The following is a 25,483-nucleotide window of genomic DNA, read 5'->3' as shown; positions in this document are numbered from 1 at the left end:
CGGTTTACAGTGACATGACAAAAAAAGGAGAGAATGTAAGATGGCACCGGGGGCATGTGCTACAGGCACTAAACAGCCGTTCATCACCGGCGATATTCAACAGAAGAAGCATCTGGAGGCGAAGACGGTGGATCTGCCTCACCGCTGCGTTCTTGCTGGGGGCGGTCCATGGCCTCCTGAACCCGCTCGATGTAGGGTTTGAAGCCCACTTGGAAGGAGAGATAGGCGAACGCTACAGCTCCCACCGCTACCAGCCCCGCCCTCTTCGCGTTTCGTCGCGCTCGCCGGTGCCCCGTCTCCATATCGTACTTCGCCTCTCCTCGTACGGTAGAAAAATGCGCGTAAAAAAAAACTCTACATCACTCATTAATCTGATCCGGGCCGCAGGCCACGTAGATGCGTCCGGTCTGGGCCTTGCTCTGTAGTGGGCGGCCCAGCCCATTTCCAAGGCAAACCAGTGCAGTACAATTAACCCTTCATTTTCGAGATGTATAAAACGGCTCGCCTCCGTTCTTCCCATTGCTTCGGCAGCTCGCCCTGCGTTTCGTCCCTCCTCGCCGCCCTCGTTCATCAGGCAAAACATCCATAAAAACATGTACCGAATTGCTTCATCGCGGCTTGGGTCTATCAAGGTTGGTCTTCTGAGCAAAAACCCTAACTCAAAGTAGTTATTATTATTATTTTCATTCTACATTTTATTTGGCCGTTGAACTGGTTTCAGTTGATGGGATGTCTATTTTTTTTTTTTTTGGCACTGATGTCTAATGTCCTAGATCACATCCAGTTCTTGTTATTTGCACTATGATTCTCATTAAAAGGTGTTGGAACTTGGTTTGACATAGCGATTCTTTCTTTGACGTTAGTTCCTCGCTTCCATGAACACATTAAGGACTATTGGATTGCCTAAGAAACCTTAATTTCCTCGTAGTGCCTCTTCCTTCGCTTGTTGCCTCTGTTTTCATCTTCATCTCCGAATTGCTTAGTAGCCCTCTATCCTCCATTTGTGTGTATTTATAATAAACCACTTGTTATACACTGGTTTTCATCAGGGGTTTTGGCCTCAATGACATCTTTGATCTAAATCAACCCTCATAGCAAGCAAACCTAATTAGAAAGAAAAAATTATCCATTCAATAATCTTCACATTTATCTCAAATTTGAAATAAGTTTAAATTAATTCGCACTCAATAATTTCACAATTTACTATTTCAATTCTCAAATTCATATATCTATAAATAGTAGATAAATTATGACAAAACATGTTCCCTTGTTTGTTGTTCTTTGAATCTCCTACCACTGATTGATGATTTTGTTTCAAGAATTAACAAGGTTCCTGAAAGAGTGTACTACAATAATGCAATGTGTATTATGGTGGAATCCATTCAAGAGATAGACTGGATGATTTCTTTGTCCATTTGGCTATTTTTTTTTTTCAATTATCATATTAAATGTACTGACCCCACTTAGTGGGATAAAACTTGGTTGCTATTGTTGTTGTATCATATTAAATGTACCTCTCACAATTGAACTATATTGAAACAAATAACAACAACCCCTGTGCCTCAATGCAGAGTTATCATAACCAGTTTTTATTGAGAAGGTATCTTAAATGTATCCTTTGGAATTTTAAGTCCTCCATTTTTAAAATCACTGCTTTAATCCCTCTTTAATTCCATTTCAAATGTGTACATAAAATATAAATCATCAAAAAAATTCATTGTTCTTATTCTTGTTTTTTTTGTCTAAACTAAATGCTGTATGACTTTTTCAGAACTTTTTATTTATACTATTTGTCAACTTAATTTCCATGGCATATTCTTTTTCATAGGGACTAAAATGGCTGTTTATGAAATTGAAAGGTTTATATTAAATTCCCCCAAAGTCCAAACCCCAAGGGCAGCATGCATAATTTATACTATTAAGAATTTTGAAGAAAAATATAAAAATGTCAGAATGCTCAAATGCAGTGTCTTGATGAGGGCCAATATATGCAGCCTTACTCTCTTTGCTGAGATTTCATGACTGATACCTTTTTCATTAGGTCTTGAACAGAGGACTATCCATGGCGTGATGTCTTCTCTTAAAAATTTGATGTGTAACTAATGTTACAAATTTTTAGTTCAACTTCAATGCCAGTTGTGTTTCTCTTTGTTTTCTGTAGTGTTCTATTTTTTTAACTCTCACCTTGCATTCTGGTTTAATGCCACCATGCTTTTAAATAACAAAATATTTTGTTAAATTTCCTATTCTTCCAAAATAAGTTTTAAGAAATCTTCCACCAGAACCATCTAGGTCTCTTATTTTATTAATTTTACTACATTCTGCAATGACTTAGAAACAAACTTGCTTGTCAGAATCATGCAGGTGGCACTGTGCTATTTGATCAGGCAGCTAGGTATGCAAGCACAACTGTTGCAAAAAAGTCATCTGGTGGTTTTTTTAGTTGGCTTACAGGAGAAAAGTCTAGCCAACTTCCTCCGCTAGATTTTCCACTTCCCAATGTGGCACTTCCTCCAGCTTTGCCTGATTATTTAGAGCCAGGGAAGACAGAAATTACAACTCTTCCTAATGGTGTCAAGATTGCCTCTGAAACATCACCAGTATGTTCAACAAAATGATGAATGCCTTCTTTGTTTTTTCACTAAGATTTTACTTAGCTCTTGAATTTATCTTTACTTGGATGATTTTGATTGATAGAACCCAGCTGTCTCACTAGGGCTCTATGTTGATTGTGGTTCTGTGTATGAAACACCCTTATCATCAGGCTCTACACATCTCTTAGAGCGCATGGCTTTTAAGAGCACAACAAACAGGAGCCATTTGCGTGTTGTGCGTGAAGTAGAGGCAATTGGTGGCAATGTTACAGCCTCTGCTTCACGCGAACAGATGGGTTACACTTATGACGCTCTGAAGACTTATATGCCTGAGATGGTTGAGGTGCTAATTGATTGTGTTAGGAATGCAGTGTTCCTAGATTGGGAGGTTAATGAGCAGGTATTTAATCTTAGCAATGTATGCTACCGGTTTATCTTGTTTTCTTGGTGAAAGATGTTGATATGTTTTTGGCTTGTTAATGGCTTAATGCAGTTGCAAAAAATCAAAGCAGAGATAGGAGAAATATCTAACAATCCCCAGGGTTTGCTCTTGGAGGCTATTCACTCTGCTGGTTATTCTGGTGCATTGGCAAATCCTCTTATGGCTACAGAATCTGCAATAAACAGGCTAAATAGTGGTATTTTAGAGGAGTTTGTTGCAGTAAGTATGAGTAACTTATGTTCTAATATTCAAAAATTTTAAAATCTGCGATTGAATTGAAATTTTCAAAATTTTGATAGTGAAGCTGAACTTTGTATGCTATTATAGCAAATGCTCATACAAATTTACTACTATACAAAACCATTTCAAAATACTATGTATATGGATAAAACCTGTTTCAACAGGAGGAAAACATTTTAGTATGAAGTATGAACATAGTAAATTGATCTCCATTAGATAGTTATATTTTGTTAAAGATTGCCATCATTACCAAGCCAACCGTGGGTGATACTGGTAGTCTTATAAGATTTCACATACCAATCTTTCAACCTCATGGATTTCTTTGACTTTTTACCCGTTATATTTTGCCTCTTGTGGAAATTATAGGAGAACTATACAGCTTCTAGGATTGTCCTTGCGGCTTCAGGAGTTGAACATGAAGAGTTGGTATCCATTGCCAAACCACTATTATCAGACGTTCCCAAAGTACTTCGCCATGAAGAACCAAAATCTGTTTATGTTGGAGGAGACTACCGGTGTCAAGCAGATTCTGATGTTAGTATTTTGTCATGTCTGTTTTATGATTCATGCAGTGGAGGCTTTTACTATATGAGTACTTCATATGGTTGCTCATTTGTTTGTTCCCTGTTCTTGGGCAGAGAACACATATTGCACTTGCTTTCGAAGTACCTGGTGGCTGGCGACAGGATAAAGATGCAACAACACTTACTGTGCTTCAGGTTGAAATGCATACTTGAGTTTCCAGATTGTTATAGTGACAATCAACCTGTTTTCCATTTTTGTTCTTCATCTTGTTTCCTCTTCGTGTTAAGCTTTTGTATCATTGTGATACTGCAATTTATGAAATTGTCTGAAAATAATTCTCCCATTTCATCATCAGATGCTTATGGGAGGAGGAGGCTCTTTTTCAGCTGGAGGTCCTGGAAAGGGGATGTACTCTCGCCTATGTAAGTTATTGCCTAGAATGATTCTGTTCCATCATGCTTAAGTTGGCTTCTTTGTTTTGGTTTGTATTACACCTTACCCAAGAAAAACAGTCGAAAATTACTCTTATCCCTTTATTTTCAACTTTCTGATGTAATTTGCTTTTGCAGATCTTCGTATCTTAAATGAATTCCAACAAATTCAATCGTTTACTGCTTTTAACAGTATCTACAACGATACTGGAGTTTTTGGGATCCATGCCACCACTGTGAGTGACACCAATATTTTTTCTTTCCGACTATTGACATCTGTGACTTATCTAATATTTTTTTTAATAAATTTGTTCATCATATTTGAGAATTATGACTGATGAATTTTTTATGCCATCTGCCATTATGAGAAGTTATCTTGAGTTTGTAATATACGTGTTGATGTTGAACGTTGATTATTATGTATTAGTGAATAAAACTTTGAATTTCTATGGTGAAAATGAATTTTCTATGCAAGTTGAGTAGCTTCAGTGTGCTGAAGGGAGAAAGCACATTCATGGCATTGAAGATTAAACCCTCAAAATGTGTTGCTCAATCAGTGGGGAGAAGTGCTGACAGAAGTTTTGCACATATATACAAATTTTCCTAAGAATAATACTCTTAATTGTAGTAAATATGATATGTATCATGTTAATACGTGACCAAGCATTAGAAAAGGAAATTAAAAATCTGAAGGATCAAAATTACAGGAGTCAGTTGACAGCAAAAAATAGGTTATATTAAATGTAATAATGGTTCATACTCTTCATCAATATAAATAAGAAACAAAAACTTGTGTACATGGGATCCTTTCATTTCCATTTCTTGTACTGTACAATACTGTGAAAGTCTTGTGCTTTTGCTTCCATGTCAAATTGATCTTGATTTACAAACAGAATTGACACAATTGTTGCCCTTTTGCACACTTATATTTTTCTTCCCTGAAATTAGAGAATATTGCTAATAATTTGTTTCTCCCCAACAGAGTCCAGATTTTGTTTCTACAGCCATTGATTTGGCTGTACGAGAACTCCTAGCAATTGCAACTCCTGGCCAAGGTTTTCTTATTTATTTCTTGTTCTTTTAATACTTCTGAGTCATTCCAAATTTGTTTAATTGTTTTTCTCCTTTCTAAAGTTGATCAGGTACAACTGGATCGGGCTAAACAGTCAACCAAGTCTGCGATATTGATGAATCTGGAATCAAGAGTAACATTTGTTTTCCTGTTTGCAAGATTTAATACTTTATTTTTTATTTTCACCTTTTTTGACAATTTTTTCCCTGCAGATGGTGGCATCTGAAGATATTGGTCGACAGATTTTGACTTATGGGCAGAGGTATATCTTAAACATGATTTGAATGTACTCATATGTCTTATTTTAATGCATGTCAAATCCCGCTGATTGTTGACAATACAGTATCCAAACTATACTGGTTTAGCTGAGTGTTGAAACTCTGAAACGTAATGATATCTTAAACTTTGGTATAATGGCATGCCAAACCTATCTGGAGAATGGATCCTCATTCATGATAAGGAATTCTAGAACTGGAAAAATTAGTGCCCACTCCTTGCACGGGAGTTTGAAACTTAAATGATTTCTGTCAATGTTTTTATACCATTATTCTGCTCGGAAACTGTAATTAGTTCTGGAAGACACTCTTTGAGTTCAATATTTTTCACGCTGACAAATATTATAGAATTTTTCACGCGGACAATCTTTAGTCTTCCTTTAAGCTTTGACATTTTCAATTCTAATTTATTTAATTTGTCTAATAATAGATTTTGTTGGTCATGATGAACATATTATACCATCCTAACTTATTTCCTTTCATTTGAATAGCTACATTTAATTGTCTCTGCAAGTAGGACTTTTGATTCTATTTTTCTAACAACTTTATGCACACATCTTAGCATTATTGTCTTTGCTACACGTCTGAATATGTTATTTCCTTCTTGCTCATTACTTTATTTTACTTTTAGCCTAACATGCACACTGCAATCACTTGAGAGTCTGAAAACTCTCTATTTAAACCTACAATATTGTTGCAACTAACATACACCCAGTGAATCTAACTAGTAAGTTTGGCTTTCTTATATGTGAGTATTGGAAGTTTGCATTTGATTTTCTTTTAATTTTCATCAGATGGAAGTGTAAATTGCTTTTTTGTGATAATTTTTTCTAAATAGTTAGTTTAGTGAGGTTTGCATATGCATATGCACGGAAACCTTACTAAGTAGAGTACATGCAGTCTCCAATCCAGTCATTTTATCTGGAGTCTTATGCATCTTCCTTTCGGCTTTTCTCTTGACTTGGCAGGAAACCAGTAGAGTTTTTCTTAGACGCTGTCGACAAAATAACATTGGAAGACATTACCTCCCTTTCTCGGAAGATGATAGCTTCCCCACTTACAATGGCATCTTGGGGAGATGGTATGTTACAATTAACAATTAGTGTACAGAAAGTGTATATGTATATTGTTTTCACTATGATATTTCATAATTATCTTGCTACTTTCTTGTAGTAATCCATGTTCCAAGTTACGAGTCTATCAGCCGCAAATTCCACTCCAAGTGAATCTTTTAGCAGTTTAGAAGCTGCAGATAGAGCTGCTATTTCATCTTGTGAAGGGGCAGTAACATTGCTCAATAATTTGTAGTTGATCGATTGCGATCCTCACTATTTAAGATCCTCACTATTTAAATTCATCAAACTTCTTTCTCAAAAGGGCTGAGCCGAATTCATGTACTCGTTCTACATTTTGGATTTCTTTTCTTTGCTCGTGCTGTTTTTAATGAAATTTTAATCTTGTTTATTGAGGTCACTAGATCAATATTTCATGTCGGCAGCTATTGCATACTGTCGGTTGTGGACCTCCCAGTCGTTTAGCATTTGTGGACGCCATGTACAACGAAAAATGGCAGATCTACCATTCAAACCTTCAAGGATTTAATTGTCTGAAAATAGGACACTACTGTGTATACAAACATTATTCTGATCAATACTTTTGAATTAGATAGAGTTCGAGGTCAGTATTTAATGGTCAAGCCCTTAATTGGTTGGTCAAGTTCATTCGTGAGTCAATAAAAGATATTCAAGACTTTCGATGGAGTTGGATGACAGAGAAGAGATTAAGACATGATGGAAGGAACAGCTCTGAGATGCCTTTTGGCAAATATTTGACCTGAAACCAACTAATTCAGATTAAGCTTGGATCAACTCAGAGCTCATTTGTGAATTTGAAAAAAGAAGAGACGTTCACCAAAACAGCAAACAATGGTTGCAAAGCTGATGTCCTTTAACAATCGTTTGATCATATAGTGACAAATACAGGAGATTTTCCCGAAAACATAAGTAATTCCTGCCTAAAAAATCCATTCCAAGGAATATTGACGTTCACTGGGAGCAATTCAATTACTACAATTAACTTAACCCCGACGACTGCATCTAACAAGAACACCAGCTTATAAATATTTCAGACAATTGCAAATCTTAGAATTTTTTGAATAAAAAATTGTGGGGAGAACCCCATAGAATCATAAACAAATTTTTGCAAATTGTGAATTCCATGGTTATCGCATCTTATAGTGTTGGGTGCTAGATACTTGACTGCGTTTTCCATTCAATGTGTAGTCGATCGTTATCTCCAGGTCCCGTGGATTCTTCTTATTCGGCTCCACTGTCATGTTCCCATAAATTACTTCATCCTTGCAAATTGTTAGTACCTCATCAAGGTAAAGAACAGTTTGTTTCCAGTGGGTAGCCTTTGATCTTGGGCCTGCAGGAAAAATATCATATGCTTTGTTAGCCACTTTCATAACCTGATCTGTATTGTTAACAAGCAAATTGACAGAATCGTGAAGTAAACACTGACAAGCACGCAACTGAAAATTTGAAATCAATCTTCTTATTCTTAGAGATCAAAGAATTGGGGAAAGAATAACATCGCCAACAAAGTTCCTGGCGCGCCATCTATGGTGTTCATTTCTTTTTGGCTTTTATTAGAGAATATGGAAGGTCAAAGTAAAGCAAGTAGAAGTTAGAGGTTCGGAAATGCAGAGGAATTTCAGACAAGCAAGAGTTTGTTAAAAGAAAACACTAGGGGTTGATATGGCTAGTGTGTGTTATCAAGCAGACACAATAAACCATTAACAACAACAGCTGCTATGAGTCAAACATTATTGGCTTCCAAAAATGTTCACCCTCTCATCTAACTGAGCTTATATGTTTCTTGAGGCAAGGAAACAAGAAAATAATGTGACAAAGATTTAGTTTTCCTCCATATTAATTTCGTCTAATTTGAATGGCAACTCCATTTCACATTAATGGAGCTCAAATCCAAGCTTAAAAAGCTTTCTTATCTTTTTTTATTAATATATATTTTTTTTATCTTTGATAAGTAAATTTTTGAAACCCCTCCTCTTTCCTTTCATAAAAGAAAATGGACAGAGAAACTGGCAGCAAATGCTCTAGAGTAGCAACCATACGACGCAATGCTTGTAAATGGGAGCGCCATGAAATTGAGACATGTAGCTAAAGACAATTATATATGCCTTTGAATGAGAAAAACTTGCATACAAACATAACTAACTTGTTCAACTAGCTGTGAATAGGAAACAAAATTAGCATTATCTCAAAAATTGATAGTAATCGCTTTCAAGAAGAAAACTAACCAGTAGAAAAGCTTGTCTCCCTGTGACACTGGGTGAATTGAACATTAAAGTACGCCATAAATGCATGTATGAAATCATTGCGTTCTGCTACTAGTTTGAAAGGTGCCGTGAAGGAGACATCACCAAAAGTCATTTCAGATATATCCATCATCTACAAAATCAACCAAAAATAAGGTGCTGCTGATCAGAAAGGAAGAAAGATGATAACAGAAATCACCTTGATCATAATGTCAGAGGTAACAATTTGCTTTAGATCAACGGTATCAACAAGTGGTTCGGCCATTGCTTGCTTCCTAATGCAGCTCATATCAAATCCATACACATCGTTCCAAACTGGACAAATAAAATAGCTTTAGTAACAACAGAGCACTCTAAGCATGAAAAGAAAAACAGAATTTTCCAAGTAAGATCATAAAAGCATTATTGAACAAATTTGAATGCCATTAGACACGGTTTTTTGACATTGAGTATTGCAGATGCTGAAACAATAAAGTGAGAACTAAAAAGAATACAAAGACTCACATTCAATCTTATCTTCTTTGTATTCAGCATCCTCAATTGCTGTCAAATATAGTAAAGCCTTGTCTGGTAAGATAATACCATTGTTGATCTGCAAAAAAGAAAAGACAAAAAAAAAAGTGTTGGATTGTCATCTTTCAAACAAAAGTCTCACATTGAAAATATATGAAAAAAGATTATGGGTTTATAAGGAAAAGATATCTCTATTGGTATGAGATTTTTGAGTAGAGCCCAAAACAAAATCATGAGGGCTTAGGCCCAAAATGGACAATATCATGTCATTATAGAAATATTTAAATCTCTTTTGGTCCTAACATAAAGTTGATATCATTTGTGCCCTTGCCTTAGATCAGAAAATTATCTAACATTCCATAGTAGTCTTATTATGCAATCAATAGGGTGTCAAATGTCAATTAGTGTCGCATGCAACAAAACAAGGAGTCTCAAGTAACAAATACAATCCCTAAAAAAAATGTGTGTAATACATAAGCATCTGACTTGAACTCCAATTCTATTCAAGTTATGCCATCAAGTTTTTAATTAAACACTAGAGAACCCAAATTAGGTCATGAGCCCATTGGAGTATGTTTAAATGCTCATGGGCTCAGCAGTCAACAATTGGGGGACATCAAGAAACAGTTAAAGTACTAAACAGGTTGTGCGGATGGTACAAGAAGAAGTGTATGAGATGTTGGGAAGAAAAAATCAACTCGAAAAAAACCACTTACAAGCCATTTATCACGTGCATAGAGAACTGTGTTTAGCATGTTCTCGAACAGCAAGAAATATCCCATCCACTCAGAGATGATAACATCTACATGAGCCACTGGAAGCTCAATTTCTTCAACTTTTCCTTTTAGAACTGTTATCACTGTTTTTTCAGATAAAATAAAGGTGAAAAGAAGTTACAAACACAATAGGCCAAAGAGTAAATTTGAGCAACAGAGTATCCATTTGTAAACACAGTTAGAGGCACAATATTCATCTCATCCACATTTATGAGCACTACTGACCATCAGAATATCCATTTGTCTGAACAATCTCTTTTGCCATATCAGCCATCTGGGAGCATTCCACCTGTAAATTTGATTTACTTCAAATGAATAAATAAAAAACAATATTGATACTAAAACATTTTATAAATTCAACCACAAATAGTTAAAATTCAGTGCTTGTTACATGTTATCTGGCTTCGAATGATACAATTAAAAATTAACCATGTAAAAGACAGGGCATAACATCGAAAATGAAATTTAAGTTTCACATTAGATCTTATACTTATGATTCCTATATGTAGTGCTAGTCTGATATAACAACAACCAAACTTTATTCATAGAGTCGGCTATGGATCATTTTTCGTCATTGAACTCTATCTCTTACTATATCATTATCTATAATTAAAGAAATTTTATCTTATTTTATTATTGTTAACCAAGTCTTTTTTTGATATTCCTCTTCCTCGTTTGATATGCGTATTTATCATAGTTTCACATTGCCTAATAGAAATATTTATTGGTCGTCTAAGTACATATCTATACCATCTTAAACGTCTCTCGGAGTTTTCCCTCAATAGATGTAAGTTTGACTTTCTCTCTAATACTCTCATTTGTTATTCTATCCATCCTAGTATATCCACACATCCATCTTAACAATCTCAACTCTGCAACTTGCATCTTCTACTCATGTGCTCGAATCATAAATCAACATTCAACTTTATACAACATTGTAGAACTTTCTTTTAAGTTTTAGAGGTACTTTACGGTCACATAAAACACTCGACGCTCTTCTCCATTTCAACCATCCTACTTGTATTCTATATAAGACATGTCTTTCAATCCCTCCATCATTCTGCAAAAATGGTCATAAATATTTAAACCTCTCAATTTCAGACAACTCGTCATCTCCTATTTTAACAATTGTTTCATTACGTCTAATATTACTAAACTTAAATTTTATATATTCTATCTTTATTCTACTAAGTCTAAAACATTTCCTTTCTAGTGTTTCCTGCAGAGATTCTAGTTTACCATTTATTACTTCACGTGTTTCATTTACCAAAATAATATCATCTGCAAACAACATGCATCACACTATTGTGTCTTGAATGTGTACAGTGAATTCATCCATAACTAATATAAAAAGATAAGGACTTCGAGCTGATCCTTAATGTAACCCTATCTCTATTGAAAATGCTCCAATGAAATTTTTACTCTAGTCGTTAAATCCTCGTATATATCCTTGATCAGTTTAATATATGTTACGCTAACACCTGTCTTTTTTAGAATTCTCTATATAATTTCTCTTGTAACTCTATCATAAACGTTTTCTAAGTATGAATACCATGTGTAGATCTTATTTTTACTCCCGATATTTTTCAATTAGTTGTCTAAGAAAATATATAGCTTCTATTGTCGACCTTCCAACATGAACCCAAATTGATTTTCGATCACCGTGGTCTCCTTCCTTACTCTTTTCTCTATTACTTTTTTTTAAAATTTCATGGTATGACTCATTAGTTTAATACCCTATAATTTGCATAATCTTGTACATTTCCCTTGTTCTTATATAAGGGAACTAGAATACTTACTCTCCATTGATTATACATTTTTTTCGTTTTCAATATCATATTAAATAATTTTTGCATTCAATACCTTCACTAGGCACTTCCATACCTCTGTTGCAATGTTGTAAATAGCGGTAGGCGACGGCGGGGCGATTAGTGACTGCCTCGACCGCCTAAGCAGTGCCTAGGCGGAAATAAAATAACTATATAGACTTTAATTAAGTTTATTTAAAGTATCTCAATCATAGTTAAAATTGATTAAAATTTTTACCTAAAATTTAATTAAACCGTGTACACTATTTCAGACAAGTCCGATGCATTGCTTAGAAGCATCACTGGTCCAGGCAACAAATTCCGGCCCGTCGCCGAGCTCGGACAATGCGTTCGGGCTCGCACGACGCATCCGAACATGTAATTAGGCCCAAGCGGCATGTCTGAACGTGTCACGGTGGTGAAACTGTGGCAATGGAGGCAACAGTGGCGGTTCCAAGTGCGACAGTGGCCAAAGGGGGTGCGTTACCACCTAAAGCACCGCCTTTGCTTGAGGTAGTGCGGTTGATGCCCGCCTCTCGCTCCGCCTAGGCGGCCGCCTCAACCGCCATTTAGAATACTACTCTGTCGGAATATCATCTGGCCCAACGACTTTTTCATTGTGTATCCCATTTAGAGCTTGTTCTACTTCTAAAATTTAAATTCTCCAATAAAAATTTAAATTTCTATACTCATTTAACCTACTTAAATTACCTAAGTTAAGTCGATCACCTAAATCTTTATTAAAAAGTTGATGAAAATAATTCTTCCACCGCTCTTTTATTTCTCCATCATTTACTAATATCCTATTATATTTATCTTTAATACATTTTATTTGAATAAGATCTCTTGTCTTCCTTTCTCTCACTTTAACTATTCTATAAATGTCTATTTCCCCTTCTTTTCTTTTCAATTTTTGATATGATCATTCAAATTCATTCTTTTCTTCATTCACAACTTTCTTAGCCTCTTGCTTGTCTATTATATATTTTTTAAATTTTTTTCTCGTTCTTACAAATATATAATTCCTTATAAATGATTCGTTTTTCCTTCACTTTCTCTTGTACTTTCTCATTCAACCACCAAGATTCCTTACTTAGCGGTTCATATCCTTTTGACTCACCAACAGTGTTGTTAGAGGCGCGAGGCATAATAAGGCACGAGGCACGCTTGAGAAGTAAGGCGTGCCTAAGGCGCGCGCCTCTTGAACATGAGGTTGATTACTAAACTATTGACACGCTCATATAATATGTCAAATATGATAACTATTAATATTCCACATGCAAATATCAAACCACTAGCCATAAGACACATAATATGACAAACAAATCAACACCATGATAAAATTAATAAAAATTTCAAAGTTTCAAGTTTCAACTTTCTAATCTAAACTAACGAAATTCATTAAAACAAGCATAATAAGTCAAACTAATCATCAAGCTCAAGATCATCCTCATTGTATTCTTCTTTTTTATATTCATCTTCTTCAAATTCAATTTCTTCTTCTTCTGCATCTCTAAATCTTAGAGATGAGTTTCTCATAGAGAAAGAAGTATTTCCCTTCTTGACTTGTTTAGACCTAGCATGTGAACTAGAGACCATGAATGCAATATTTTTTTCCTCTAGTACAATATTCAAGCTTTTCAGCTTCACTAGCCCTAGCAACATCCCATGTTGAGTCATCATCTTAAAAAACCAACTCATCTTCATTATCACTTTCTTCATCCATTTTATCCATCAATCATTCATTACTGTCATCAATATCTATCAAAGAGATGGAGTCAATCTTATCACGTGCACCGTACCGAAGTTTTAAGGGACGATTGTATTTCACAAATACCAAATCATTTAAGCGTTGCTGAGCTAGCCTATTCCTTTTTTTACTGTGAATCTACAAAATGTCAAAAATCACAATAAGTATAATAAAATAACAAAGAATATTTTCTACTTATAAAAGTAACATACTAATAGTATTATATATTTATATTTATTACATACCTGCTCAAATACACTCCAATTGCGCTCACAGTAGGAAGCACTACAAGTGAGGCTACGCACTTTAACAACAAACTTTTGCAATTCTGGGGTATTTGCTCTGTAGCATTCCCACTATTCTGCTGGAGATAATATTCTTCTATGTCTAATTACCACATTCCTCCCAAATAGTCCTTCTGTCTTTCGATATATAGAGAGCTAGGTAGTGATTTTATCTTACTCAGCGACGTTCGAAACCAATCTCTCTATAATTTCAAACAAACTATTCACCACTTTTCCACAAATATTTGAATCCAATTATAAATAAAAATATTCTTGAAAATAATTCCATGTCTGATCTTTTGATATATATGTTGAGTATCACTACTACCTTCTATGATAATTGAACAAGAAAATAACTACAAAAATCAAAAACAAATTAAAATCAATAGAGTACCAGCAATAGAAAAAAGGACAAAACAAAAAGAAAAACATGAAAAAAATGGAAAAACATGACAAAAAAACAAAACCGAACAGTAGCAAGAACACGAACCAGCAAAAGGGACAAAAAAAACAAAACCAGACAGCAACAAGAACACAAACCAGTAAAAATGAAAAAATAGTACAAGATAAAAAAGCAAAACCGGACCGCAGCAAGAAGAAAAGAATTAAAAGAAGATACTAGAACAAAAGAAGAAAAACTGAAAACGAAGAAAACAGAAGAGAAGAAGATAACAGAAGAAAAAAAAGAGAAGTGAAGAATAGAAAAACAAAAAAAAGGGAAAAAACGCATACCTGGTACGATGGCACAACTAAGGCAACGGCGACTAGAGCTATCAGATGAGTGAATCTGTGACGGGGTGGGTCGGCCCGTGGCGGGCCAATCATTTGGCGGGGTTGGGCGAGCCGACCTGTCAACTTGGCAGATTGGGAAATTTCCAACTCAACCCAATCTAAGACGGATTGCAGGTTTGGCGGTCCAACCCGCGGGCCCATCAAATTTTTTAAAAAAGTTTAAAAAATGTTTCATATCTTCAACGTTTTACTTCGGAAAGGTTTCATCAATCAAATGTATCCATAAACATTATTTTAAATATAAATAAACACAAACGAGTACTTATGTGAGATGAAAAATACTATTTTTATTTCAAAATTATAATAAAGAAAGATAATAAATTAGCATAAAACTTAGTTTACAAGTGTTTCTCAACACGCAGGCCAACCCAAGCCCGTCGCAGGCCGACCCATACGGGTCGCGAGCTTAAGCGGGTTGGCCCGCGACGGGCTTGGGTTGATAAAATTCCAACCAACCCACTTAAATTATTTGGCGGGGTGAGCCAACCCGACGAGCTCAACCCAAATTGACGGCTCTAACGGCAGCAACGGACTCCGGGTAGGCTCAAGTTCTTTCTTCTTCTTGCATTCTTTTCTTCTTCCCATAGTTGTCAAAAGCGCGAAGCGCAAAAAAGCGCTCAAGGGTCTTGGGGCTTAAAGCGCAAAGCGCAAGGCGAAGCGCGGGCTTTACGGAAAAGAACATAATAAACAAAAGGGCTATTATATCTATTAAAAAAACTTTCAAAATGTCTTTGAAAATCCAAATAACCATAAACAAAATATTCTTTGATGAAGTTGCAGATTACTGAAAATTAAAAGTCTTTGAAAATATGATACATGAAATATCAAATATCAAAATAATCATCTTCTTCATCTTCATTGTCCAAATCTATGTCATCAGCTCCATCGCTTGATTTGTATCCATCAGTATCTTCTTCTTCAGTTTCATTATCAAGATTAATTTCTTCTTCATTTACAAGACTAGTTTGAGCTGAAGACTGCTTTCTTTTTGCTAATGCAGATGATGATGTCCCTTTTGAAGAAGACGCATTTCGAGATCGAAAGCCATATGCACTTTCACCAACCCCAGATGCTTGTGCTACATCACTCCAACGCAAATCTTCACCTTCAAAGACAAAATCATTATCATCGTCTTTATCACTGTCATCCAATTTTCCCAACAACCATTCATTACTATCATCTATCTCTGACAAAGTAATAGGATCAATCTTATCTCGCATGTCATATCTTCTCCTCAAAGCTCTATTGTACTTGATATATACCAAATCATTCAACCGTTGTTGAGACAACCTATTTCTTTTCTTAGAATGTATCTACAAAAAAATTAAAAAGTAAAAGGTTAAGTTCATAATATAAATTTTAATATGTATTAAAAAAAATTCAACTTACATGTTCAAAAACACTCCAATTACGTTCACAGCCTGAAGAAGAGCACGTGAGGTTTAAAATCTTCATTGCAAATGTTTTTAATTCAGGCGTTGATGCACCATAAGAAGACCACCAATCAGCTTGAAAAACAAAAACATATAAATTATAAGATTAATTTTATTACCATCCAATATTGATATTGATTATTGCACGATATATTATTTATAAATTTACCTGGCGATTTTAAAGTCCTTTGTCGGATAGCCATTGGCAAACCAAAAAGTCCTTCTGCTTTCTTGTATTTTTCCAATTGATTCGTGATCTTATCTTGTAAATCCTCACCTCTCACCAATCTAGATATGCACTTGTACAAACCCTCCATCACTTCTGTATCATTTTCTATATCAGGGTTTGAGTAAAAACACTCTGGATTCAAGAAATATCCGGCTGCGTGCAAAGGTCGATGCAGTTGAATGTTCCATCTTTTGTCAATGAATTCAAATATGCTACGATATTTCTCTTCATTATTGTTAAATGATGCAGCAATAGCTTCTTTGGCCTGTCCATTGCCTCATAAATATAACCCATAGGAGATCGTTTTTCACCGTCTACCAGCCGTAATACTTTTACCAATGGACCACCAACTTTTAATGCAAAAACCATATTTTTCCAAAAAGAAGGCATCAATATTACTTCTGCTACACGTTTTCCTGCGACCTCTTTGGAAAATCGACTATTTGCCCACTTTTCAGATGTAAACATTTTTCTCAGATTTGCTTGTTGTACATGAAACCGCTTTAAAGTCAAAAAAGCGGTTGCGAAACGTGTCTTTGCGGTTCTTACCATGTCTCTCTGTCCAGTAAACTCTCTCATCATGCTCAATACTTGTGGTCTGTTGTAAATATATCCATTCACCATCAATGCCCGTTCATGCAATTTTCTGAGATGAGGAATTTTGAATATATCCTCAAGCAACAAATCTAAACAATGAGCTGCACAGGGAGTCCAGTATAAGTGTGGAAATCGGTTTTCCAAAAGACGACCTAAAAAAAATATTTAATCAAAAAAATTAAAAATATAATTCAATTATTAATTGGAACTTGGAAATAACATACTAATATTTAACAAAAATTTAAAATATTACCTGCACTGACATTGCAGCTTGCATTATCTGTTACAATCTGAACCACATTTTTTTCTCCAATGCGATACACAAATTTAGAAAGCAATTCAAACATTTTGTCCGCTGTGTGAGAATAGCCTGAAGCATCAACTGATTCGACAAATACACTTCCTTTGGGACCATTCACCAAAAAATTTATAAGAGTCCTACCCTTTTTATCTGTCCATCCATCTGCCATGATTGTGCACCCAAACTTAGCATGATCTTCTTCATGGGATTTGAGAAGTGAGTTCGTATTTGCCAACTCCTTCTTCAAATACTTAACCCTCACTTCATGATATGATGGAGGTTTCATCCCAGATCCAAATTGTCCAATAGCTTCAATACAAGGCTCAAAAGAATCATATTTAACAGCATTGAAAGGAATCCCAGCATCATACATCCATCTTGCAAATTTCTCAACTGCAATATCTCTTAACTTCTTTTTATTTTCATCAAATTGTCCTTTGCTTTTTGCACGTCTTTGTTTGACAATTTCATCGACATCTTTCATAAAATAAAGATTAATAGGCCCGGTTTGTTTACACTTTTTACCTTGGGTCGTAGGATGGTTGCTTGAATCTGATATTGGTCGTTTCCCTTTCACTTTAGTTTGATGATCAACTTCTTCATCTTCTTCCAAATCTTCCAAATTATCAACATCATCAGAATGAGGAATTTCATCCATTTGATTCTTCAAATTATTCTTTTTTTGCATAAACTCTCTAATTTCTTCTTTAACATGCTCAGGACATTTCGGGCAAGCTTTCACATTTCTATTGCCCCCGATTAAATGTAACTTGTGTCGATAAATCCCACCGTTTGTTATTTTACCACAAAAAATACAACTGACAACATTTGGATTTTTAGGATCTGAACATGTTGCATAATTCCAAGCAATATCTTTTCGAGTGGATGAAATTGTTATATTTGACATGGTTAACTCAAGAATCAAGAGTCAAGAGCGCTGCAATTAGTAATAAACAATTAATAAGTAAAACAATATAAAACAGTAAAAAAATATCAAAATATAAATCTGATTTATACGAATTAATTACAATTTTTAATTTTAAATATATATATTTTATATATTTAAATCTGATTTATATGTCTTAATAAAATTTATTAGATTTTTTATTTTACATATATTTTTTATATATTTAAATGATTAAATCTGATGTATATGTGCTAATAATATTTATTAGATTTTTATTTTTTATATATATTTTATATATTTAAATCTGATTTATATGTATTAATTGAAGTTATTAGATTTTTTATTTTAAATATATTTTTTATATGTTTAAATAATTAAATCTGATTTATAATTAATAAAGTTTATTAGATTTTTTTTTAAAATATTAAGGTTAAATTTTAAATAATTAAATCTAGTTTAAAATTAATAAGATTATTAGATTTTTAAAATATTTTTGATACATTTAATTAAAATTTAAATAATTAAATCTGATTTAGAAATTAGAATTAATAATATTTATTAGATTTTTGTTTATTTTAAATAATTTTTATATATTTAAATCTGATTTATATAAATTAATGCAATTTATTAAATTTTTTAAAATTTTAATTTATTTTTTATATCTTCAAATTAAATTTATATGAATTAATAAACTTTATCAATTTTTTTATATTTTTAATTTCGTTTATATATTTAAATTTGATTTAATAAAATCAAACTTTTTCTCCTCCCCTGTTTCACGCGAGTTCGACCACGGCGATGCCATCGCGATGCCCGCGACGTCGCCAGAGCCGTCGCCTGAGGCCACCGACGTCGCCGGAGGCGTCGCGGGAAGCCTCCGGCGGCGTCGCAGGAAGCCTCCGGCGTCGGAGAACTCCCGCGACGCCGCTGGAGGCGTCGGGTCCCTCTCGCGACGCCGCTGGAGGCGTCGGGGACCTCCCGCGACGCAGCTGGAGGCGTCGGAGGCCTCCCGCGACGCCTCCGACGCCGCCGAATGCATCCCGCGACGCCGCCGGAGGCGATCGCAGAATGGCCAGGATGCTTCAAACTGAATTTAAGTAATAGAAATTGAAAACTTACCTGCAGGCGACGCGTGAAGAAGCAGCAGCACACGTGAAGAAGCAGCCACGCCAAATCCGTCTAGTTGCAGCAGCGGCGGACGCAACGAACAGCCGCGGGAGACGAAGAGACAGGTTTAAAGAGATTAATTAGGGCTTTAAATAAAATGTAAAACAAAAAAGGAAACTTTTAGGGTCGCGCAGAAGAGCTGCGCTTCGCTCGCTTCTGCGCGAAGCGCAGCGGCGCGCGCGCTTCTTAAACCTGCTGCGCTTCCACGTTCTCGGAAGCGCAAGGGCTGCGCCTCGCTTCGCTTTGCGCTTAAGCGAGCGCTTTTGACAACTATGCTTCTTCCCTTCTATCTTTTTCTTCTCCGTGCCCTAATTTCAAACCAAGGCTACGTTTGATTGGGTGTAATGTAATCTACCTTGTCATGCAATTAAATTTGTAATGTAATGTAATGTAATCTACTATGTTTGGTAATGTAATGTATGTAATCTTTGATTACAAGGGTGATTACATTATTTTGTTTGGTGTCCATTATTTTTATAAGGAATGTAATTCGTATTATTATAAAATGACAAAAATATCCTGCGACCTCTACTAACGGCCGCCGGAGCTTGCGGCAACTAGTGGCCGTCATTGTTGGACTCCTCTGCTGGCCGCCGCCACTGGCAACCGGTGACGGCGACGATCGCCGCCGGCGGCACCGACGGCGGCGGCGCCAGCGACACAGACGACGATGGCACCGGCCGCGAGCGGGCGGTGGTCTCCGACGGCGGCAACGGTCGGCAACGACCGCAGTGGACTAGGGGTATATTCGACATTTAAATTTTGGTTAAACGATGACCTCGTAATGTAATCGGATTATATAGTATTTGCTTTGTAATCCAGATTACAAAACTTCACTACCTTTTGCAATCCAGATTACATTACATTACAAGTTTAACATTAAACCAAACAAAATAATCAATCTTGTAATGTAATCCTGATTACATTACAAGGCAGATTACACCCTACCAAATGTAGCTCAAATGAAATATTTTTTTGATAAAAAATCCATAAAATGTTCACGAATCACACCTCAATCACGCCTCAATTGAGGTGCAAAGGTGCCCTAGGCGCCCAGGCGGGCGCCTGGCGAATAGCGGTCGCCTCGTGTGGGAAAAGGCATTTTTCCCAGCGCATTGTGCGCCTCACACCTCGGGCGCGTCTTTAACAACACTACTCACCAAGTACACTCTTAGCTATTAGTTTTTAACTTTAGTACCATCTTATTCCATGTTGTATTCGTGTCATCATATATTTTACCTAATGTTTATACTCTTATCTTCTCCTTAAATATATTTTGCTTCCCATCTTTTAATTTCCACCACTTAATTATAGGAGTTATATATTTTTTTTTACTATCGATATTATGCTTGAAACGTATATCCAACACTACTAACATATGTTAGATAATTATGTTTTTCCCAATGATAACCTTGCAATCTTTACAAATTTTTCTATCATTATTCCTAACTATAAGAAAGTCAATTTGTGATTTAAAAAACATATTTCTCCACTTAGTCACTTTTGAACGTGACTAAATGTTCTCTTTTCTTAAAAAACATATTAGTTAATATAAGATTATATACTATCGTAAAATCTATTAAAGTTTTCTTATCTTTATTTCTCATTCCAAATTCATAACCCCCATGTATCCTTTCATATTTCTCATTTTTCACTTCGACATACCGATTTAGATCATCTCTTATTAAAATCATTTCATTTAGCAAAATATTTTGTCATAGTTCATCTAAATCGTTCCAAAACCTTGATTTAGTAGTTTCATCTAATCATACTTACGGTGCATATATGCTAATTATGTTTATAATTTTTCGCCACTATTATCTTAAGGGCTATAATTGTATCTTTTTTTCTAACTACTCCTACAATTTCATCCTTTAACGAACTATCTACAATAATGTCCACTTCATTTTTTGCTTTACTTTTCCAATGTACCATAACTTAAAACTTGAGTTCGCTAACATCTTTGCCTTCTCGCCTATCCATTTTATCTTTTATACACACAAAATACTAATTTTTCTCCTAATCATTGTATCTACTACCTCCATTGATTTACGAGAGTTCCTATATTTCATGTTTCAAATCTTAACTATTAGTTTTTCTATCATATTTGTTCTTATCCAGCCTATGGTGTGAGAACTCTTGGCTATTTAACATTACATTCAAGTTCTCATGAAGATGTAGTGGTCCTTGCAGATACGTTATAGTCAGACCATGCAATGCGAACTCTTGCATATTTAGCACTACACCTGAATTATAGAGATATAGCGGTCCTTGCCAAGACGTTACAGTTGAACCTGCAATGCGTTCCTTCCAAGAAACAACCTAGCATTAACACAATAGTTTAATGAATCCATTCATTGAACATTTGTCATAGTTTTAACATTGACTGACAACCTAACACAACCCTCTTCCTTTATCCGGGTTTGGGACCGGTCATAACTTGTTTGTTATGGACAGAATTTTAAAAAAATAAGCTAACACTGATAAATTGAGCCCTTTCAGCTTAGTGAATAGACTCGATACTGCTGCTGGAATTTTTAGATTTCCAAAATTTAAAGAATAATAACTTCCAATTCATTGTTACATCTCATATAGAGTGGAATTCCAAATATTTATATAGTTGTTTTGCATGTATTTGCATTTTATCGATACCTGATAAAATTTCCAAATAGGAATACTGAATCAGAAAAGGAGAAGAAAAGATCCTTCAGATAACTACTTACTGCATATACATGCTTTGCCCCAGCTTTAGCACAAAATAGAGATAAAATTCCAGTTCCTGCACCCACATCAAGGACAACCTTGTTCTTGAAAAGAAACTTATTCTGGTAAATAACATTTTGGTATGTTTTTGTTCTAACTACGTCCTTTAACATTTCCTGCAGAATAAATAAGTGAAAATAATTCACTACATAAAAAAAGATCAATGATTTACAGAAGTGCATAAAGAAATACATTAGCAATTATTGATAATTCAAAAAGGAAAGACATCATAATCTCACAAATGAAGAATCAATCATACTAGGAAATTTGTAAAAGTGCAAATCATCCAAGGAAGTATTATCCTAAATGACCTTCATTTCATCATTAAAGCAAGAAATAACAACTGAGTGTGACTGTATGATATTAGCTAAGAAGATCTTAGCAAACATTTGTACTCTTGCACTAATAAATTTAGAACTACTAATAGGTCAAAGAACCAACCTGTTCTTATCAACAATAACCGCTTAAATCATGCATTATAGACAAACAACCCAAGAGCTTCTAAAAAACAGTCTTATATGAGCCACAACTTACCAGACAAAGTGCTTTGGATAAATTATTAGACAACTATATGAAATGTACATGTAAGTATGGGGTTTGTGCAGATAAAGTGCTGTTTCATAAAATATGCTAAGCAAATGCTTATCGTGTCCCATATAAGCTTCACAAGTTTGTAGTGTACTAAGGAAGATACTTTGGATCCTCCTCTAAGTAAAAAAAAAATCACAAGTATCACATTAGAGTGTAAAACTTCACAAACAAAGAAGGGGCAACCCGGTGCATGAAGCTCCCGCCATGCGGGGTCCTGAGGAAGGATCCATTGTACGCAGTCTTACCCTGCTTTTTACAAGAGGTTGTTTCCAGGATTCGAACCCGTAACCTTTTGGTCACATGGCAACAACTTTACCATTGTGCCAAGGCTCCCCTTCAAAAAAAAAAAAAAAATCACAAACAAAAAGATAGAAGAAAGGTAACAGAGCACGGGCATCAGACCAGCCAAACAATGTTGCTAGCGATTTATTAACAAATAGTAATTGGGTATTGATGTCTAAGTTTGGCAATGAACTTTGTGTTAGGACCGTTGGCCGGCTAGAAGCCTAGAAGGGGGATTGAATAGCCCTACACAAAATCAAAACAATTGAACCATTCTCGGACTTAAAAGAACACTTGCATAAAATAATTAAATGAACTAAAAAAAAAGAGGCTCTGGAATTCACTTGGTTACAACCGGAGAGGTTGTTAATCCAAGGAAGTGAAACGCACTAAATTCTCTTTCAGACGAAGAAGTCTCTTTACAGCAATTTACGCACAGAAAAATGAAGCTAAACTAAAAAGGAAAAGCGCACAAGTGTTGTTTCAGTAATTGCTTGTTATTTTTTAGCTTCTGGACCAACACTGTATTTATAGCCTTGGTTGGAACGCCTGAAACGTTCCAGGCGCCTAGAGTAAGATAGAATTATATCTCTGACGCAACGGTCAACATCCACGTCGAAGTGGATAAAAATGAGTTTTCGAGCGCCCGGACTCGTTCCGGGCACCCGAACCCTAAAAGTCAATAGCGTTGACTTTTTTCGATCAAGGCCCTCTGCTCCGATGCTGCTCGCCTCGGTCCGAGTCTTCCGCCCAACTCCACTCGCTTGGGTAATTTCGGTCATCCGGAATAGGACTCACCCGAACCCAAACTTCCAGCCTTCTCGAACAACCTTCTGCTCTGGCTTCTCGCGCCTCGAAAATACCGCGCGCCTCCTTCTCGTCCGCCCACGTACTCTTCCGCAGCACCTCGTCCCTCAGACGCACCGAGCCCGTCGGCTCTCTCCCGTACAGTGCTTCTCACTAGCTACGTTTTTTGCTCGACTTCCTGTGCTTCTAAGTTCCTGTACACTTAGACACAAGGTTAAAAACAATAGGACCTAACCTAACTTAGTTGATCACATCAAAATCACCTTGGGATTCCAACACTTTGGACAGGAAGCGCTGCACAGGACAGAGCAAGAGAAAGCAGAGACTGACTATTTATAAGCTCTGTAGTTTTACTGTTAGTTTAGTCTAGTGGCAAACAAGTGAAGACGATGTATAAACTAACTTCTCATACACATAATTGTTGGCTGAATTCATTAAGATTAAAAAAAAAGTAGAACTTGAAACAACAATAATTTATAAATTTTCATTAAACTAGAAACATAACAACAGTACTCATGCACTACTGTCACCACTGCCTCAGGAACTTACTTCATGAATACCTGCAAAATAAAGACCAATCAGATTGTGAGTTTTGATTCACTATTCATTGAAATGTTTTTATGTTTATTAAAGCAAAACTATTCATAGTCCAATAGACAAGAGCCAACTTGAAAATCTTTATTCCAGCAGCCACGATAATTAAAGCAGCGGTGAGAAGGAAACCAAAAGAAACGAATTTGAAATAATGAGAGAAAGGAAACGAAAAAAAGATTTCAATTGGAATATGAAATCAATATGTCAATATATCATCGGGGAAAGGCAATGAGTTCAGAAACCTCAGTAATCATTGCCTATATCCCAACTAAGAAATATTGAAAATGAAAGCTCCACGACTTGCACTTTCAAACCAAAATGCATAGCGATCAAACACAGCTAAATAACAGAAGGGGGTAAAAATCACATCTTGTAATCCAAATCCAAAATAGAATACGTAGGAAACGATTTCATCCGTCGAAAATTCTCTTCTTTTTAATATCCTACTTTCAAATTTTTCACCGATATCTAGCAGGCGGAATTAAAACAGCTTCCAGGTCGAAGAGAGAGAGAGAGCATTACCGAAATGGGAGTATGAGTCGAAGTAGTAGTCGGCGCTAGTGTTCTCCGCGCCAATCAAAGGCGAATCGTCAAGACTGACACTCTCGACCCTTTCCTCCATCGCCTCGTCCTCCACCTCCACTCGGGCGCTCTCGGTCCCAGAGGAGGACGGAACGAGGCTCTGATTCTCTTGGGCGAAGGCCTTGCTCTTGCGCCGCCCCATCACAGAGGAGAAAGGAACAGCTAGAGCTGGTTAGGGTTTGGAGTTCGCCCTCCTTAGGGTTTATGAGCTACGAGAGAGGCATTTATAATTATGGCAATCAAACTTGATTGATTATTCTATAGATTTAATTTCGATAGATATTTGTGTAAAATTAATAAATATAAATCAAGCCATTAAAATAAAGAAGAAGAAGAAGAAATATAATAAAAGTAAATAATTATTAAAAAAAATATTTTAAAATGTTAA

At 35.7% G+C, this 25,483-nt stretch overlaps 4 protein-coding genes across 5 annotated transcripts; 1 reads left to right on the top strand and 3 right to left on the bottom strand.

Annotated features, from left to right (window-relative positions):
* Window positions 1-481: 481 nt before the first annotated feature.
* On the top strand, window positions 482-7,055 carry LOC122036113 (mitochondrial-processing peptidase subunit alpha-like). Its single transcript, XM_042595329.1, has 13 exons — window positions 482-632; window positions 2,355-2,600; window positions 2,698-2,994; window positions 3,088-3,255; window positions 3,643-3,810; window positions 3,915-3,995; window positions 4,157-4,223; window positions 4,371-4,468; window positions 5,215-5,287; window positions 5,367-5,437; window positions 5,517-5,566; window positions 6,548-6,660; window positions 6,753-7,055. The coding sequence occupies exons 1-13, from the start codon at window positions 594-596 to the stop codon at window positions 6,803-6,805; spliced, it is 1,524 nt and encodes a 507-aa protein (XP_042451263.1). The 5' UTR covers window positions 482-593; the 3' UTR covers window positions 6,806-7,055.
* Window positions 7,056-7,485: 430 nt separating this feature from the next.
* On the bottom strand, window positions 7,486-25,322 carry LOC122036096 (probable protein arginine N-methyltransferase 1). Of its 2 annotated transcripts, none has more exons than XM_042595293.1 (9): window positions 25,036-25,322; window positions 24,469-24,479; window positions 22,200-22,355; window positions 10,434-10,497; window positions 10,149-10,291; window positions 9,424-9,511; window positions 9,119-9,234; window positions 8,902-9,052; window positions 7,486-8,006 (listed from the first exon to the last, which is right to left on the bottom strand). In XM_042595293.1, the coding sequence occupies exons 1-9, from the start codon at window positions 25,235-25,237 to the stop codon at window positions 7,801-7,803; spliced, it is 1,137 nt and encodes a 378-aa protein (XP_042451227.1). In that variant the 5' UTR covers window positions 25,238-25,322; the 3' UTR covers window positions 7,486-7,800. The 2 variants fall into 2 exon arrangements, with proteins under 2 accessions (XP_042451227.1, XP_042451236.1); XM_042595302.1 differs by having other exon boundaries at window positions 24,433-24,479; window positions 25,036-25,129.
* LOC122036105 lies at window positions 15,420-16,592 on the bottom strand. Its single transcript, XM_042595316.1, has 3 exons — window positions 16,445-16,592; window positions 16,232-16,350; window positions 15,420-16,155 (listed from the first exon to the last, which is right to left on the bottom strand). Exons 1-3 carry the CDS (start codon window positions 16,590-16,592, stop codon window positions 15,667-15,669), a joined length of 756 nt encoding a protein of 251 aa, XP_042451250.1. The 3' UTR covers window positions 15,420-15,666.
* On the bottom strand, window positions 16,224-18,379 carry LOC122036087. The gene is made up of 2 exons (XM_042595282.1): window positions 17,355-18,379; window positions 16,224-17,253 (listed from the first exon to the last, which is right to left on the bottom strand). The coding sequence occupies exons 1-2, from the start codon at window positions 18,307-18,309 to the stop codon at window positions 16,643-16,645; spliced, it is 1,566 nt and encodes a 521-aa protein (XP_042451216.1). The 5' UTR covers window positions 18,310-18,379; the 3' UTR covers window positions 16,224-16,642.
* Window positions 25,323-25,483: the final 161 nt, after the last annotated feature.

Source organism: Zingiber officinale, chromosome 1A (assembly GCF_018446385.1).
Source record: "Zingiber officinale cultivar Zhangliang chromosome 1A, Zo_v1.1, whole genome shotgun sequence".
Lineage (NCBI taxonomy): Eukaryota > Viridiplantae > Streptophyta > Magnoliopsida > Zingiberales > Zingiberaceae > Zingiber > Zingiber officinale.
Note: the sequence above shows the minus strand (reverse complement) of the source record. Positions and strands in the feature narration are given on the sequence as shown.

Coding starts and splice junctions, on each gene's coding strand:
- LOC122036087 (XM_042595282.1), bottom strand. CDS start 18,309: ATGTCAAATATAACAATTTCATCCACTCGAAAAGATATTGCTTGGAAT. Junction 17,254..17,354: donor AAGCTGCAATGTCAGTGCAG/GTAATATTTTAA, acceptor TATTTTTTTTAG/GTCGTCTTTTGGAAAACCGA.
- LOC122036105 (XM_042595316.1), bottom strand. CDS start 16,592: ATGGAGGGTTTGTACAAGTGCATATCTAGATTGGTGAGAGGTGAGGAT. Junction 16,351..16,444: donor AAGGACTTTAAAATCGCCAG/GTAAATTTATAA, acceptor TTGTTTTTCAAG/CTGATTGGTGGTCTTCTTAT. Junction 16,156..16,231: donor ATTGGAGTGTTTTTGAACAT/GTAAGTTGAATT, acceptor ATTTTTTTGTAG/ATACATTCTAAGAAAAGAAA.
- LOC122036113 (XM_042595329.1), top strand. CDS start 594: ATGTACCGAATTGCTTCATCGCGGCTTGGGTCTATCAAG. Junction 3,811..3,914: donor GGTGTCAAGCAGATTCTGAT/GTTAGTATTTTG, acceptor GTTCTTGGGCAG/AGAACACATATTGCACTTGC. Junction 6,661..6,752: donor AATGGCATCTTGGGGAGATG/GTATGTTACAAT, acceptor ACTTTCTTGTAG/TAATCCATGTTCCAAGTTAC.
- LOC122036096 (XM_042595293.1), bottom strand. CDS start 25,237: ATGGGGCGGCGCAAGAGCAAGGCCTTCGCCCAAGAGAATCAGAGCCTC. Junction 10,292..10,433: donor GACAAATGGATATTCTGATG/GTCAGTAGTGCT, acceptor CTGAAAAAACAG/TGATAACAGTTCTAAAAGGA. Junction 9,053..9,118: donor CCTCTGACATTATGATCAAG/GTGATTTCTGTT, acceptor TTGATTTTGTAG/ATGATGGATATATCTGAAAT.